Source organism: Harpia harpyja, chromosome 13, assembly GCF_026419915.1.
Source record: "Harpia harpyja isolate bHarHar1 chromosome 13, bHarHar1 primary haplotype, whole genome shotgun sequence".
Taxonomy (NCBI): Eukaryota; Metazoa; Chordata; class Aves; order Accipitriformes; family Accipitridae; genus Harpia; species Harpia harpyja.
In genome coordinates, this window is record NC_068952.1 from 555,684 (window position 1) to 571,546 (window position 15,863).

Consider the following 15,863-nt stretch of genomic DNA (forward strand, 5'->3'; position numbering starts at 1 on the left):
TTCTCTGACTCCAACTGCTCTAGGATATGCTGGGCGACACCGTAGCATGCTACAGAACAGGCTGAGCGCCAAACACAGACTAAAAGGACACAGAAAAGTCCCACTTGCACTTTTTCCAGAGTGGGAAGGTTAGATAAACTCCACTCTTCAGACTACAGGTTGATCACTAACAATCAGGGATGAGAGTAGGGACATTTACCCTCAGAAGACTTGGAAAGACCCAGTTCTGGCTGCTGGACCCCGGACCAACTATGCTGTCCTGGCTGGTCTGAGAGTAATTGTGGAAGGACCCTAGTCACCTACGCACCTGCACAGCCTCCGTCTCCACCGTTTTCTTCAGTAGCTGTATATCCTCCGCAGTCGGGGTCTCCGTTTCCATACAGCAGACAGGAGGCAATGGTGGAGGTGCGTAATACATGGGGTACTGCAGAAAAACAGACAGCTGGAGAGTCAGCACACCATCCAACACCAAGCCTTCTCCCCCAGCACCCTAACACAGCCTGGCACGCTTCTTCCAGCCGCCCTCTCCAGCACCCGCAAAGGTAGCAGCAGGTACACAGCAGGAAAGGAGCATCTTCTCCTATCCATGCCTGCCTGTGCCCTCTGAGCCACAGCACGCTGCATGTGCAGCTGCAGCTGAGAGGAGTCCATAAACACGTACATGCTCTCTACAAGGCATTACTTAGAGGTCAGTGCTACAGAGGGCCAGGCTGGTAAAACACTGCCAGCATCCCCAAGACACTGGGTTTTGGGAGGGACAGAACACTGCTGCAGCTGTGTGCGCAGGACTGAGATCAGGTGCTAGAGCCTGCTCTCATGAGCGCAGGAAGCAGGTGAAGACCCCCAGCACATTCTTGTCTCATTCATCCTAGGTCCTGCTGTTACCCACCTGGGGGTTCAGCCGGGCCAGCTCCTCTATTTTCTGCCACATTTCTTCTCGTTCCTTCATCCTGAACCTTCCCCTGGAAGGAGAGAGAGCACACAATTGTGAACTCCCAGGGAAAGTGCAGCTTTCGCTCACAGGAAGACAAAAGCAAGAGACAGCAGAAAAGCGTAGGCACGGGGAAGAGCTGCTCTGTCCTTTAAAGACCCCTAATTCTATCTACAGGCGAGATGTGGCAAGAAGAGACACACTGCAGCTAGCAGGAGGTAGGCAGGCACGCTCCTCCCTCACCTCAGAGCACAGGGCTGCACAGGTACTTTTTCCCTGGCTTTGTGCTGCAGGAGTGAACCAGAGCAGCTGGTTTCTGGAGTAAAGCAATGACATCAGTTTGGATGTCAAACACAAATTTTCCTGGTGCCTTACAGACGCAGAGGGACAAACTGCCATTTCCAATAGAGTTGGGGCTCAACTGCCCACAGTTCCCTTTCCCCGTGGCCACAGCACACCAGAGAGCTGCCCAAACCTCCAGGCACAGCTCTTGAACTTGGCACGGATTTTGGCACAAACCGTAAATGACCATTCAACTGGGCCACCTGTAAATCCCAGGGCAGTGAACGTTCCCTGCAAACAGAGGCGAGCACCCACCACTCCTTGTTATTCTCTTCTACATTTTAAACATTTGTACTAATATCTCTGCTTTATTTCTAACTATGTGGCTTCCATCCCAGCTACTTCATTCTCTAGTGCCCTATGTATCCATGCTAAGGAAGTTCCTATACTCTGTAATCACCTCACACTCTTGAAATATATGTAAGAAAGGAGGCTAAAAATGAGAATGAAGCTGCCAAGCATTCAAGCAGCAGACTTGTCGTTGTTTAACCCCAGCCAGTAACTAAGCACCACACAGCTGCTCGCTCACTCCTCCAGTGGGATGGGAGAGAGAAATGGGGGGGCGGGGGGAAGGTAAAATACCTGGGTTGAGATTATAACAGTTTAGTAGAACAGAAAGGAAGAAACCGATAATCATAACAACAACAATAATAAAATGACAATAATAATAATAAAAGGATTGGAATATACAAAACAAGTGATGCACAATGCAATTGCTCACCACTTGCCAACCAATGCCCAGTTAGTTCCTGAGCAGTGATTCCCCCCAGCCCCACTGCCCCCAGTTTATATACTGGGCATGACATCCATGGTATGGAACATGCCTTTGGCCAGTTGGGGTCAGCTGTCCTGGCTGTGTCCCCTCCCAACTTCTTGTGCCCCTCCAGCCTTCTTGCTGGCTGGGCATGAGAAGCTGAAAAATCCTTGCCTTAGGCTAAACACTCCGTAGCAACAACTGAAAACATCAGTGTGTTATCAACATTCTTCTCATACTGAACCCAAAACATAACACTATAGCAGCTACTAGAAAGAAGACTAACTCTATCCCAGCTGAAACCAGGACGAGACTACTCCAAACAACCAAACCCCAAATGAATAACCCACACCTCATTTTCTGACAGAGCTCTGTAGAACTCTGCAGGGGACTGTGACCAGGAGTTAGCACTGATCTTCCCTAGCTCCTTCTTGCTTCATCCCCAGTTTCTCCAGAATCCTTTTTAACCTCTGGTAAACAGAAATATACATATTATTCCAATCTTGCCACTGGAAATGCAGACTGATATGTCTGTCCACAAAGGCCTTCACATCGTGAAGGCCACTGCCCCTCCAAAGCAACATCTACTTTGCTGGTATCGTGTCTACTGCCATGCCATCTAAGGGTGTAACAAAGCTTATTTTGTTTGGCTGGACTACATCGCATTACTGGTCTGGTACACAGTGAGCCAAGGGCACTCATCCAGTCTTTCAGCTCCATGCATCTCTAGCACCAGTTCTCTCCTTTCAGATCACCAAAGCAGTTTGAATAGCATGGGGGAAGCCCTCCGTTCCTCACTGCGCTTCAAGATCCACCAGTTTACCCATCTCGTGCTCAGCTGATATTGCAAAAGACTACCTTGCAAAGAGTATACCGGTCTAACTAAGAGCAGTACTTCTAAAAATCCGAAAGCTTTACACCTGTGATCACTCTTTTTAGCCAAAGAAGTATTTCCAAAGAATGAAACAAACTTTCATCTTTATTTTGATGCCACATTGACTTAACTGTAGTATTACAACTGTCCAACATCCCTCTATAGGGGAAGCGCTCTGCCAACCTCATCAATCAGCCTGGCTTTGCCTCCTACACTAGGACATTTCCATTGCAGTTTATCTGAAAGTGTCACTCATCCACAGGAGTCTTTGGAGAATCCCACCTTTCTAAACAGCAATGCCTCGCAGGACAGCGCTGAGTCTGCGGGAGCAGCACCCCCAGCCCTGCTTTCTGGGTGATGCGCACCTCATCAGCTCCCTTCATTCCTGACCCCATTACTAACAGTATGAGAAAGCCACCGGCAGGACATTTGGAAAAGAAAAGCTATATTGGGAGGTATCTTCTCCTCCTGAAGGGTTCTGATAATTCAAACAGCTTCAAGATGTCTGGGGAGATTAGCGAAGCACAGTCAGTCCATCTGCACTGAACAGCAGAGCCTCCCCACATGTCCCGGGGAAAGTCTGTCCCTCGGTGACCAGCCTTGGCATGTCACTTTTAGGCATGGTAACTAACTAAAAACATGGCTAAGCCTTTTCTGAGCAGGCCTCTAAACATCTGGTTGCAGCCTAATTGCATACCTACAAGCTCTCTCCTTTTCAGTTTCACATTTACTGGCTTTGTTTGCACGTGCAGTCCTTCCCATGTGTGCTGTTTTCTAGTTCATAGCTCAAGGTCTCTAGCGGCTCATTGGGAAAACACTCCATAGGCGTCTCTCCCTTTTTCTGTCTACACTAAAGAAGCCTCAGCGTTTCAAACTCGTCAGTCTCACTGAATAAGGCTGAGGTCATGTGCAAAAAGCAAGGCATCGCACAGTTAAAGGTCAATCCTGCATTACAGCGATGCAGCCAGCATTCCCACAGGCAGCCTTCGGCACGCTGCTTTACTCCAGAGGCACTCGGCATCGCAGCCTCACAGGTTTTTATTAGAAAAAAAAAAGTACTATTTCTACTCTGTTTAAGTCTTCGTGTTTGAAAAGAAAACGGCAATTGACTGCAATGCCACATTATTGTCCACCAACAGGCACGGCCTTCAGTCAGCTCTGCCAGGGAGGCAGCAGAAATGAGCTGCGGATGCAGCGTGTCTTCTCCATTGGAAGGGAGGCAACGGGACCTGCTGCTCACCAGAACAGGTCGCAGCACTCTGCAGAAAGAAGAGCAGGTAGGGGAAGTGCAGGAACGGCACCCCAAACTCCGAGGCAGACTCTTCAGCTACGAAACGGTCTCGTTCCACCGGGGAGACACCACAAATCAACACCTTCTCCTGCCTGTGAAACATGCTTTTTCTAACCCTGTTCGTTCCAGCAACAATTTTGGTCTATTACACTCCAGAACATGCAGCCACAGTGTTAAGTGCACGTGGATTTGCTTATATTTCTTGGATATTTTAAAGACATGGAGGGAAAAGACGACACTTTCACAATGGACTTAAGCAAAGAACTTGAGCATACTGCTCTAGTACACCCAGCTTTCTAATCCATCTTCCCCAGTGCGTGCTCTTTTCTCCCACCATTGTCCTACGTCCTATCCAGTCCCAGGCCCCTTGCCCAACAAACCCCCATCTCCTCACATCTCCTCCTCTAATTTGTTGCCTTTACATATCCCATTCCTACTATCTGTTGACACTAAGAATACCAGCCCCCCCCCAGCTCTTCACTGTACCTCTTCCCAAAGTCTCTACCTCCTTTCTGCCTCCTTGCCCAGAGAAGCTGCTCCTCCCCACCAGCCTGCTGTCCTACCCCATTCCCTTCTGCCACTGATTTCCATTTCTAGTTGTTTCCCAGCCTGTCCCTACAGACCTTTCACAATGTTCCTCTCCCAGCTCTAGCATCCCTTCAGAGGGTGACCTTTTCACACTTCTCAAGCCCAGAACAGCTGCTAATGCTGTGCTAGCGACAGCAGAGTTGAGCCTTCTTGGTTTTGCCCAGAAAGGCCTCCTTAGCTGGGTCCCTGGGGCAGGGAAATCTCACTTAGCTGAGGAATTGTATCATGCTCACCGTAGGGAAACTCATCTCAGATTCAGCTGATAAAAGGCTCTTTTACATCCTGCCCACCAAGTTTTCAACTGACATTTTACCAAATTTGGTTATCTACGAGAGCAAAAGGTATATCCTTGATAAAAACCCAACACAAGGTTTTCTGAAGCATAATTAGGCAGAGAGGCACTAGAGAAAAAAAAAAAAAAATCATCTTAACATGAGCAGAAAACAGTGCAGCTCTACCCATCCACTTCTTGGACAGCTCTGAGCTGCTTTGTTGACCTTTTCCAGAACAATCCTCCATTAGCCACACACCAATGCTGGGAACAGTCACACTCAGCAGGTCAGTATGGGTAGAAGCTAACAGGCAGAAAAAGCTCCCGATGGAAACACCAGGTAGATCTCATAGTAAATGTGCTGTCACTGTGACTTAAAATATACGTGCAGACATATGTGGGCTTCACAAATGCCCTAGAATGGGCAGGGGGTGGGGGGCAATAAAAAAAAATCTTGCTTGCTCCCCATTTAGATGTTAACAAAACCTTAATTTCTCAGGTTACCCATTCCCAAGCTCTAATTCATATCTCAACATTGTTATTCATTATTATTTCACAAAACAAGTGAATGTATCCCAGAGCTCCCCACTGCCAGCAAGGGTTAGCCCTGCTCTCCCCACCGCCACCCTTGTGGCAGCCCTGGCTCACCCAGGAATGAGAAGCACTCTTTTACATCACTAAGTCAGCAGAAAACAAGTCATACAAGCACCAAAACCAGCACAAGGAAGCAGAAAAAGTGGAGTTTTTTCCTCTTTACAGCATCATTGCACAGGTACTTGCTGAGCTCAGATTTTATCCCCACCATTTCCTCTTTGAAATTCCAGGTATTATTCCATCTTTATTACTGGAAAACTGAAAGCGTCCTGTGGCAGGAAAGAAGCATTATGCCCACTGCAGCAAAGCTCTTCAAAAAAGTCTCTCTAAAGCAGCAGGATTCCACTGGCATCACTATGACATATATGAACTGGTAAATATTTCCAAGGCAGAGCATAAGCATCTCTGCAAAGCTGAGTATCCTCTACATTGTAATTTATTTCCTTATGACCCAGCAAACTCTGTCACTCTTTTCCAAGCTCCCTGCTTCAGCAGAACTGAAAGGATTTTTATCGGGACACACATTTTACGTCTTCTCATCCCTACACATAGTTATTGCTGAGGAATCCTACTCTTTGACAAAATTATTTGCACCACCTTTCCATTTCCCCTCTGCCTGCTGGGATCTACCATCTCTTACTCTACCCCAAGGAGACTCCAGGATGAGCTCAAGTTACTTGGCAAGAACCTCTTACTCACTTCTGCTTCTCTGCCTTGTATTGCTGCGTGCAGTCATCAAATAGCTTTTGGTTCATCTCCATGAACAGCTTCAGTGCATTGTAGATCAGCCCATGGATTGTCCTGCAAAGAAATGAGGAAAGGAGAACAAGTCATGCTGGTATCCTCCAGGCACTAAGCACTGAGTTAGCACCAGCAGCACAGACAAGAGCTAACAGCAGCAGCAACTCATACTACAGCAACGTGGCAAAAGATTTTCACACAGTCCCAGCTCTTAGCATGGAAAAACCCCCTCCACAAACACAGCAGAGACTATCACCCAGGGAGAAAGAGACAGAGAAGAAAGAGAAGACCGCTGGGACAGGTCTGTTCTACTGTGGTCAGACTAATGAGTGCAAAAGGACGCATTCATGCATTTATTTCTTGCAGTTAGAAACTGGAAAGGAAGGATACTAGGGACCTGCTCAGGGCTGTTCTCAGGGGGCCTTTACCCAATCTAGCTTTAGTGTCTCCCACAGTTCACCTCGCATACACACAATTACTTTTTTGGGCTGCCCAGTATTCAGTCATGAGCTTTGTCACTGAGCTGCCCAAAACACAGACATTCAGCAGCCCTGTAGAGACAGGAACCAGCACAAAGAATACCACAGAAGAAAAGCTGACTTCATGTCAGCAATTTATGGATAGGTTGCACTGTATGTGAGTGCTCTCTGGGCCAAGGACTCTCCCAGGAAATAAATACAAGTATTGAAGCTGTCTCTGAAATACCTGACCCAGAGGCAAAAGATAAGAGACTCAGTAGATTGAGCTCTGTGCCTCACCAGCTGTACAGATGGAATAAGAGAGAGAGCTACAGCCCTGCTGGACTTACGCAGGCTGTCTGACAAAGTGCTGGAGTAGACGAGCTATGGGAAGGAAGGGGAGAATCTGAGGTACTCAACCTGCCCTGAGATGAAGTAGCTACTGCTAAAACAAAGACAAGGAGAAATAAGAGGAAAACACCTTCAGGACTTCTGCCATACCACTGGGAAGGAGACAAGAAGAAAAGACAGAAACAGCAGAATCATGAATCTTGACTGCTGCACTAAGGAAACAGAACTGCTGAAGGATTTCAGACAAGAACATAAAGTCCTTTTCTGAACTCTGATCAGGAGGGGCAGTAACACTGAGTGAAAGCGTGTCTGTGCACATCTGTCTGCACGCACACGTGCATATGCGCACACACATCGTATGTGTGTGTGCATGCATGTACGTGCCCGTCTGCACATGCATGTGCCTGTTGGCGCACGTGTGTGTATCTGGGTGTTTGTGTGTGTTCATGTCTGTGCGGCTGTGTCCACCCCAGTGTTTAGAGCACCCTTGACTGGTGGCTCAAGTTCGTGCTTCCCAATACAATAAAGAGAAGGAAGCAGTCAAACAGCAGACTAGTGGGGAGCTCTCTGCAAACAAGTTCCACCTCACAACCCTGTCTTTGCTACCACAGTGTAGTCCTAAGCCCTGGACTCACCCAGCCTCCCTAAAATTAATTATTTTGCTGGAAGATTTTAGGATCTTGGCTGTGGGCTGAGTAATTTTAGCTAATTCATTAAAAAGGAAATGCATTTTACAACTTGAATTAACCAGGTAAGGAATCAACTGAAGAAGCAGTCGGAAGAAAGGAAGTTGATGAGAAAACCATAAAACAGACTAGTATTGGGGAACCAGACACGGAGGGCAATCACTTGACATGGGACATCTGCCCAGTTAGTTCTGTTTTCTCCATTCTTTCTGTATTCAAGGAGTCAGGCACCGCATTAGCCAAGGTCTCTGGTCACGTTCAGCATATGTGTGATCATTAGTTAACAAGCAGCCAGAAGTCGGCTGGAAAACCTACTGCACACCTCCAAGAGACCAGCAGCATTAGTGATATGCAAGTATCAAACTCTGGGTAGACTCAGTGGCCCCAAGGCGGGTCATTGCAGTGCCTGACCCCTTGCAAAAGCAGGCCGCTGTGGTCTGCTGTGGCACTTTTCCATGCTGATACTACTAACAACCCCTCTGGCTCAGCACCTGGTGTCACCAAGTGCCATGCGTCGTTGCACTGTAGCAGCATGCCCCAAGATTGCTAGTAGGTCAAGCAATCCTGCATGCACAGAAAGTGCCAGGGCATGTGGAAAGACCTACTTGTTCCAGTGACTCTTGGAGTTCTTGTAGAGTGCTGGAAACATGATCGGGAGAATTTTGGCTGCGTTATCGCTGATCAGGCTCATGATATATTCGTTGTTCCAATAGTACAGCGCTCGCTCTGCCACCTGCAGTGGGAGAGAAAGCCATCCTTGGAGAGGCTCCTTCCAGTAACACCTGTGTGCACAGGGAGACTGTGCAGTGCTGAGGCCAGAGCTTGCCACCACCCAGCCGAGGAGCAAATGCTTCCCCACAGCGTGGGCAGCAGGGCTGACCTTCGCCAACTTCCACAAGGCCATTCATCCGTGCTACCCAGCCTTCTTTCCTTCAGCCTGTCAGACACTTCTCACTTTCCTGGGGAAAACCTCACATTCTCGACTAGGCAAGCCTACCATTGATATACCGATGACTCCAACACCCTTTACACAACAGTTGAGGACAGTAATGTCATCCACTCCAGGTCACAGCTCAGACTAGCTCCAAGCCTCCTTCGTTTCCTCAGACTGTCCTCTGTGAAACTCCATTCCTCCCACTCCTCCCTGGCCTTCCCCACAACAGAGTTTCTCTGGGCTTTGGAGCATGCTTCAGTCACCAGGCCCACAATTCATCCCCCTGATTTAGTAAGGATGAAAATATGGAAAATCTTGGGGCATCCATCCTGCTCTAACAAGAAAAACAAGTCTAACAAGTTTCCACATAGTGATAGATTCAACCACAATTCTTCATATTTAACCGCAAATCTGGGCAATGCAGATCACCACGCTAATTTCTGCATTTAGCACTAGCTTGAGAATGGCTTAAAAACCTAGGAAGAGAGACATCCAGTCTCAGTCTTATATTTCAGACGATGGAGAACTCACTATATCCCCTTAACATATTGTTCCACATGAGTAAACGAAGTGAAACTCACCTCGTGTTCACTTACCTAGCTTTGGTTTCTAGCTATTAGATCTCGTTAAGCCTTTTTCTGCTAGATTAACACACAATCCACTCAGAGAAAACTCTCCCCCACCAAGGTGTTCAGCCTTACCAAGAAGTCAATTCCTGTTTTTGCTCTCAGACAAGCTGCAGGCACAGAGACTGTTCAGCCTGACTGTATGGAACACCTTTGGGGTTAATTTTCTTAGGCTGTAAAGTGTTTGCACCTTCTCCAGGTTTTTCAGTCTTGTTTTTCAAAGAGTTGGCAGCAGATGAGGGCTGCTATCAAGTACAGGATGCCTCTCCTCCAGCCTTTACCCTACTTTATTCAAGCTCCTTAGTTCCCTATGGTAGCTCCTTCCATGCCCAAAGGTCATGTCAGTCCTTTGGTTCCCATCACCACACCAGTAATCCATGACCAGCTGGTTTCCATCAGGCTCCCCCAGTCCTTTCCAGGAAACAGTGATCTTTTACATACACACGTGACCTCGGCTGACCTCATTTTTGGCTTGTAAACACATGACTTTGTACATCTCCATACCAAAAGCCGGACTGAAGCCAGTCTGCCTCACTGTGCAGTCACACTCACTCTGGGGGAGAGCTATGTCACTATTTAACACACCACCCATACCTGGGTCAGCCACATGTTTCAGCAGCAAGCTATCTTCTTCCTCGGGCACTCTTCATGGCAAGCTAAACCAGTGAGCCAAGAACACCTGCTAGGAGCTACTAGCAGGTCCTACCACCCTTCAACCTTAAGACTACCAGCCACAGAGATTGTTTTTGCCTGGTACTACAGCCACCTTCCCTTCAGTGGGAACAAGGAAGAAGCAGACTCTAGCATTTTTTCAGTATACCTCACGTTTTACCACCTACACCAGAACAGTACAAAGCATCTTCTCTGCACACTGTCTCTTTGGTTGGTCTCCCTCCAGCACTGCAGCCAGCATGGTTTTACTGCAACAGGGTGACACTGGATGGATCGCCTCTATGTTTGCTAGCCAAAACAGGAGGTGGCAGAGCACCTCTGCTCCAGCTCCAGCCTGCTGCAATACATGGTGCTGAATACCACAGTGCAGCGGGAGGGGCTCCACCGATCCGCTTTGTTTTCTCTTTGGATGAGCTCGCTCTGTGGTTGTGGCGAGAATTCTTACTGCCTCTCACCACGTGTCACCGCAATACTCACCCTGGTCACACCTCCACGTGCCACTGATCCACAAAGACAAGCCCAAAAGCTGTCGTGTCACCCTCACGAGGCAAGCAGATTACAAGCCAGTGCCCCATCCCCTCCCTGAGCTGCAACCCACCTGGAAGTGTGGGCTGGAGACACACTTGGCCAACTGCCTGAACAAGGGCTCCATAACTTTCACAAACTCAGATGGCTCAATCACGTCCAGGATCTCCTCCAGCTCATTTAGAAACATCACCTCCTTGGGACTGTGAGTTTTCGGCCAGAACTTCAGCAAGCCCACAATCACCTAAGTGGGGAGGGTAGAGAGACAGTGTTAGAGGCTGAAAGTTACCACCACCTATGAAATACATTTTTAAGGGTCTGGTCACAACCACAGAGGGGAGGCAGTAACAGAAGACTTTCTTAGAAAGTCAGGGTGGGTTACCAGGGAAGAAAGAAGAGAAAAATCCAAACTCTGCCAAGTTACACGCAAGACAGCAGCACTGCCCAGGCTGCTATGGTTCTGTACTACAAGCACAAAGCTTAGAACAACTTTTTTCCCCAAACACAGCTTAACACAGAAGGCTCAAACCAGAGCAGGCAGCGTCTGGCAGATGGTGCAGAGCAACCATGGAAGATCAACTAATAAAATTGGAAATGCTATGGAGAAGGTCACTGAAGAATCATTATTCACCACACTGCAGAGCTTGAACACTAGGGAGCACCCAATAAAAAAATGCAATGGACGGGTTTGCGACAAGGAAAAGGAAGTACCATTTCACAGAAAGGTAATTGGATTACGGAGCTCATTCTTGCTTGTGGAGACTCAAAGTCCAAACAGACTCCAGAGGGAGCAGACACGTTTATGGAGGTCACACCTAATGGTGATAATTAAATATGACAGTCCAGATGCAAATTCTGGCTGAGTGTACTATTGCTTACAAGATACTGGAAGAATATAGGAGGGGAAGTGCTATATCCCACTTGATTGATTTTGTTTATTTTTAATATTGCTTCCTTCCCTACCCATCTGCTTCTAGACACAGTCAAAGGCAGGATCCAAGATCCTGCAGACCTTCAGTCTGTTGGAGCTATTGGTACGGCATTTACAGAAATGCTAACTCTGTGGACACTAGATTCACACGCAACTGGCGGTAGGAGTTGCTCTTTCAAACTCTGTGTACTTCAGCAACCCAATCCTGAAGCCAGCACGTGAGAGGAAATTCACAGCAGTGGGCAATGCAACAGCAAGATTTGAAACATCTGAGCATTATGTATCCACCAAATCAAGGCTTGAGAAGCCAACAGTTTGGTATCCTCAGTGTTTGTCATTACTCAGGTCTGCCATTCAGGCAAGAGTTAGCTTCAGTGACTCAGACATAATTTCTCCTACAGCTAAGGTGGTGCGAGGTGTGTCAAGTCTGTCTTTGCTATTACTGAGCACATCTAAGGCCTTGCTCACCTGGCAGTCACTCAGACTGCTGTTAATGCAAGAGCTACCACACCAAGCCTTGCTGAGCAAGCTTCTGGGAGGCCCACTCTAAGCAAGTGTGGACCTAGCGAGTGATCTGGCCTCCTTCCAGCACTGGTGCCAACATCTCCTTGTGCATTCAGAGCCTTGCTGATGCACAAGCCCTGAAGTTCTTCAAGACTTCAATAACCCCAGTCATCTCAGGAGGTGATTCGAAACCTTCACAAGCAGGATGCTTCAACAGGACACAACCTGTGGCAATACAGCCTTGGTATGTCTCGTTGAGACCCAATGCAACACCCACTGAAGGTAATGAAATTGGGTCATGCCACTGCTTTCCACAAGCACCAAACCAGGTCTCTAATCCAGGGGCCACTAACCCATTACCCAGGAAGCAGCTATGAGCTATGGAGCTTTACTATTTGAATAAGCTGCAAAATGAATCCTGGAAATATTGACAGATTTCTATTTCTCTCTTCTCCCTCACCCTACAGTAAGTGCTTTGGCAGGAGGCTGTTGGGCTGGATGTCAGCCATGGGAAGTACTCAGCATGATCAGGAAGCTACTTTACGCAGTTTGTTTCAGAGCAGGCTTTTGGGAACACAGGAAGCAGAGGACCCACATTTAAAGGAAAAGCTGGGAGGTCTGCTTCAGCACTGCTGGTGTCAATGCTGAGGATCCAGAAAGCTGACAACAGCTGACCAGCTTCCACCAAGGACAGTCAGGCTCACCACAAACGCACACATTTCAGCCAGAGAACAGAACGACCTCAGCTAGCGTTACTCATTAAAATGCTCACACTTTCTGGTGCTCCCTGATACAGTGACACAAGCATGCGTTCTTTGGCCATCTGCTGTTTTGAGGCTGTGAAGCTCAGCTCTGTAGAAGATATTTCCTGGCCTGCAGTGGGTGGAGAAACACTTGTCTCCTGCTTGCACCTTCTGCCAAGCCAGCATATAGCCGGGTTAACTCTGCAGGTCTGCGCAGCCAGTAGCTGGAATATGTGAGGTCCCCATCTACACTGCTCACACATTTTAGAACCTGCTGTTTCCCAGCACTACACCCTGAAGGCAAATGTGTCTACAATGTGACTTACTATGGAGGTAGCAAACTGATGCTAGAGCAGGAAGGAGAATACTTTCATCAAGGAACAGTGGCTTGCCTAAGTAGACCTTTGCGTCCCAGGTTCCTAACCTCACCCCTACAGTTTTTCAGCGAACTCTGGCAGTCTGGAATGAACTCTTACTATTTCAGAACCCCCACGAGCTCATACTGGTTCCATCAGATATCAGATGGCCATGTGTTTCGACTCTGCAGCATCTGTCACTAGCTCAAAGCTCTGCCGTGAAAGGACAGCTTGGTATAGTGTTCATCCTGCTACACCAAGATCTGAAGCACAAAGGAAGACTATAGCCCGCCTTCCTGAAGCTTTCAGGAGAGAATGCTAAAGGCTTGCACATGAGCAGCATAGCCCCTTCTGCCCACAGGGTACCAGGCAAACCCAGTAAACAATCCAGTTGACTCCCAGCCTTTTTAGCCTTTTTTCACCCTTGCTGTACTCTAAGGAAGCCATGAAGCTTTTTGGGACTTGACTGACACACAGAGGTTAAGCGAGGTTACTCACTGGCTCTGTCAAGCTGCTGTCTTTCTCCAAGAACTGTACAACACAGTACGCCAACTGTAGGAAAAAAACATGGCAAGATTAGAGCTTCCTCAAGTGTACCTGAGATTAAAGTGCCACCACCCCCGTAGGCTGGAAGTCACATTATGCCCTCCACAGTGTGTGTGATGAGCAGACAGTTGCAGCTCCAAACAAATCCAGTTCTTCTGACGGCAAGTGAAGGCTCTAAGACCAAGCAGGCAACGGCTGAGCTCAGGACATTTGTGCAGCATAAAGGATAAAACTTGAGCCACCTAGAGCAGTCCACAGCTAATACACTGAAATGCAAGCACAGCTGCACACATGGGAAGGAACAAACCCATCACAAAGCCCTGCCCCGTAAAAACAAGGGTGGGAGAACAGACATCACTACTCAGTACTCATACTTTTTCACTTCCTAGCCTGAGTCCTGATCTTCTCTGCTCTTCTAGGATGTATTCTGAATTGCAAGAAATTAATCTCTATACCAGCCTAGCAGCCCAGCACATTGATTTCTCCGCATGTCTCAGCGGTGACTAACCACTGACACACCACACGCACAGGCTGATGACTGCAGCTCGGAATTTTACCTCTGGTTTCAGCAGGGCCCCAATATTTCACAAACTTCCAGCACAGAAAGGCAAAGCAGGCCGCAGCATTAAGTCAGCAGGAAATGGCAAGATACCCTCCTATCAGTCAGTGGCAAAAAGCACACACGTATACACACAGGCCCAGGCACCGCAAGGCTGGGACAAACCACCACAGTAAGGGACTAGTGCAGAGCCCAAAACATCTCACAGCAAGAACTTTCTACAACACAGTAATGGAGCCCGGTGAATAGCTATAAGCAAGCCTGAACAACGGCTTTTGCAAGAATCACATTCTGCCCTGGGAACTTGAAGCGCTTCTCACCTGCGGGTGATAGACACTGAGAGACTTCACCTTGTGCAGCGGTAACAAGACTCTGATGAGGAACATCTTGTGCTCTTCCTTCAGAGGCAGAGCAAACCCATTGATTATGCTGAGAAGAAACAAGAGTCTCGTTAACATCTTCACCCAGCAGAAATACAGTATCTCTCACCCCAAAAGCATCAGTGGCTTGCCCTAGCTCTCATTAGTCACCTGAGAAAGCACCCACCAGAGCAAGTGTGGTCACTGGGGCCCAACCTGCATACCAAACTCAGCGAGAGTGTCTCCTCAGCAGGCACAGCAGGGAAACGCCTCTGATGGGACCTGGGCTCTGCTCTGTCCTGTGCCAGGCTGAGCCCACACACACTAAAGCAGAACATCTGGGGAAGGCCAGCACAGAGGCAGCCCAGTCCTCGAGGCTTGTACTTAATAGAACAGGAGGATGGCAGCACAAAACAGGGCTGCAAACAGAAGGGCATTTGAAGCCACGGAGAAGGCTGCCCACTGCTTAGGCTTCTCAGGGCTGTGAAGAACTCTTCTCTCTTACTGCCTGCTGAGGCAAGACAGCAAGTGTGACTGGACTCAAACTCAAAAGAACAGGAGACAAAATCTGGGGAGGAGAAGGCTACCACTGCATTCATTGGCAGGCTGGGGAGTATTTTCACTGTGTGCTTCGTCAGACTGAGATCCTCTGGGAAGAGGTGGCTCCTGCAAGAACTGCTGAGGGAAGGCACTGCCAGCTCACACAGCACACTGGGCTGGGAGGTCTCATTCACCATGGGCCCTCTGGGACTTCCAAAAGTGCTCTTACCTTCCCAGGATCTCCAGCAGCTCTGCAATCCCATTGTGGTGCTCTGTTTCATAGATGAACCTAAAGGGAAGAGAAGAATGAGAGGTCATTGCCAAATGCTGCATACAGTTTGATAAGCAAAAGAAAGGAAAAACACTGGAGACAGGGAGTTTCCTAGCAAATAACAGAACTCCAAGACGACAGGGCAAGGTGTAAAAGATAGAAGCAAATAAGTTCATGGCCCCCAGATCAGCTAAAGCTCACAGGTCCCAACATTTGCTATGTGCGCTGAAGGCAGTGCTATCACACCCTCACTGCTCTTAAGCACAGGTGAATGCTATCCTTACCAAAGTAGCGTGACATAACTGAGTCACTTAGCTAATCACAGTCTGGAACAGAGAGAATCACAGCTCAGTGCCCCAATTTTATCTCACTGGACTGTCCCATTCACTCACTAGGCCACTGGCACTAAGAAACAT

General features: G+C 48.1%; 1 protein-coding gene across 2 annotated transcripts in view; it reads right to left on the reverse strand.

Annotated features, from left to right (window-relative positions):
• Window positions 1-15,863, reverse strand: part of PPP2R5D (protein phosphatase 2 regulatory subunit B'delta) — a 32,032-nt gene that overhangs the window by 3,047 nt on the left and 13,122 nt on the right. For both annotated transcript variants that reach the window (XM_052805733.1, XM_052805734.1), the window contains exons 8-15: window positions 15,406-15,465; window positions 14,598-14,706; window positions 13,671-13,724; window positions 10,712-10,882; window positions 8,487-8,614; window positions 6,345-6,446; window positions 890-962; window positions 308-424 (exon numbers count right to left, since the gene is read on the reverse strand). In XM_052805733.1, coding sequence (XP_052661693.1) covers window positions 308-424; window positions 890-962; window positions 6,345-6,446; window positions 8,487-8,614; window positions 10,712-10,882; window positions 13,671-13,724; window positions 14,598-14,706; window positions 15,406-15,465 — 814 coding nt within the window. The remainder of the gene's footprint in view (window positions 1-307; window positions 425-889; window positions 963-6,344; window positions 6,447-8,486; window positions 8,615-10,711; window positions 10,883-13,670; window positions 13,725-14,597; window positions 14,707-15,405; window positions 15,466-15,863) is intronic.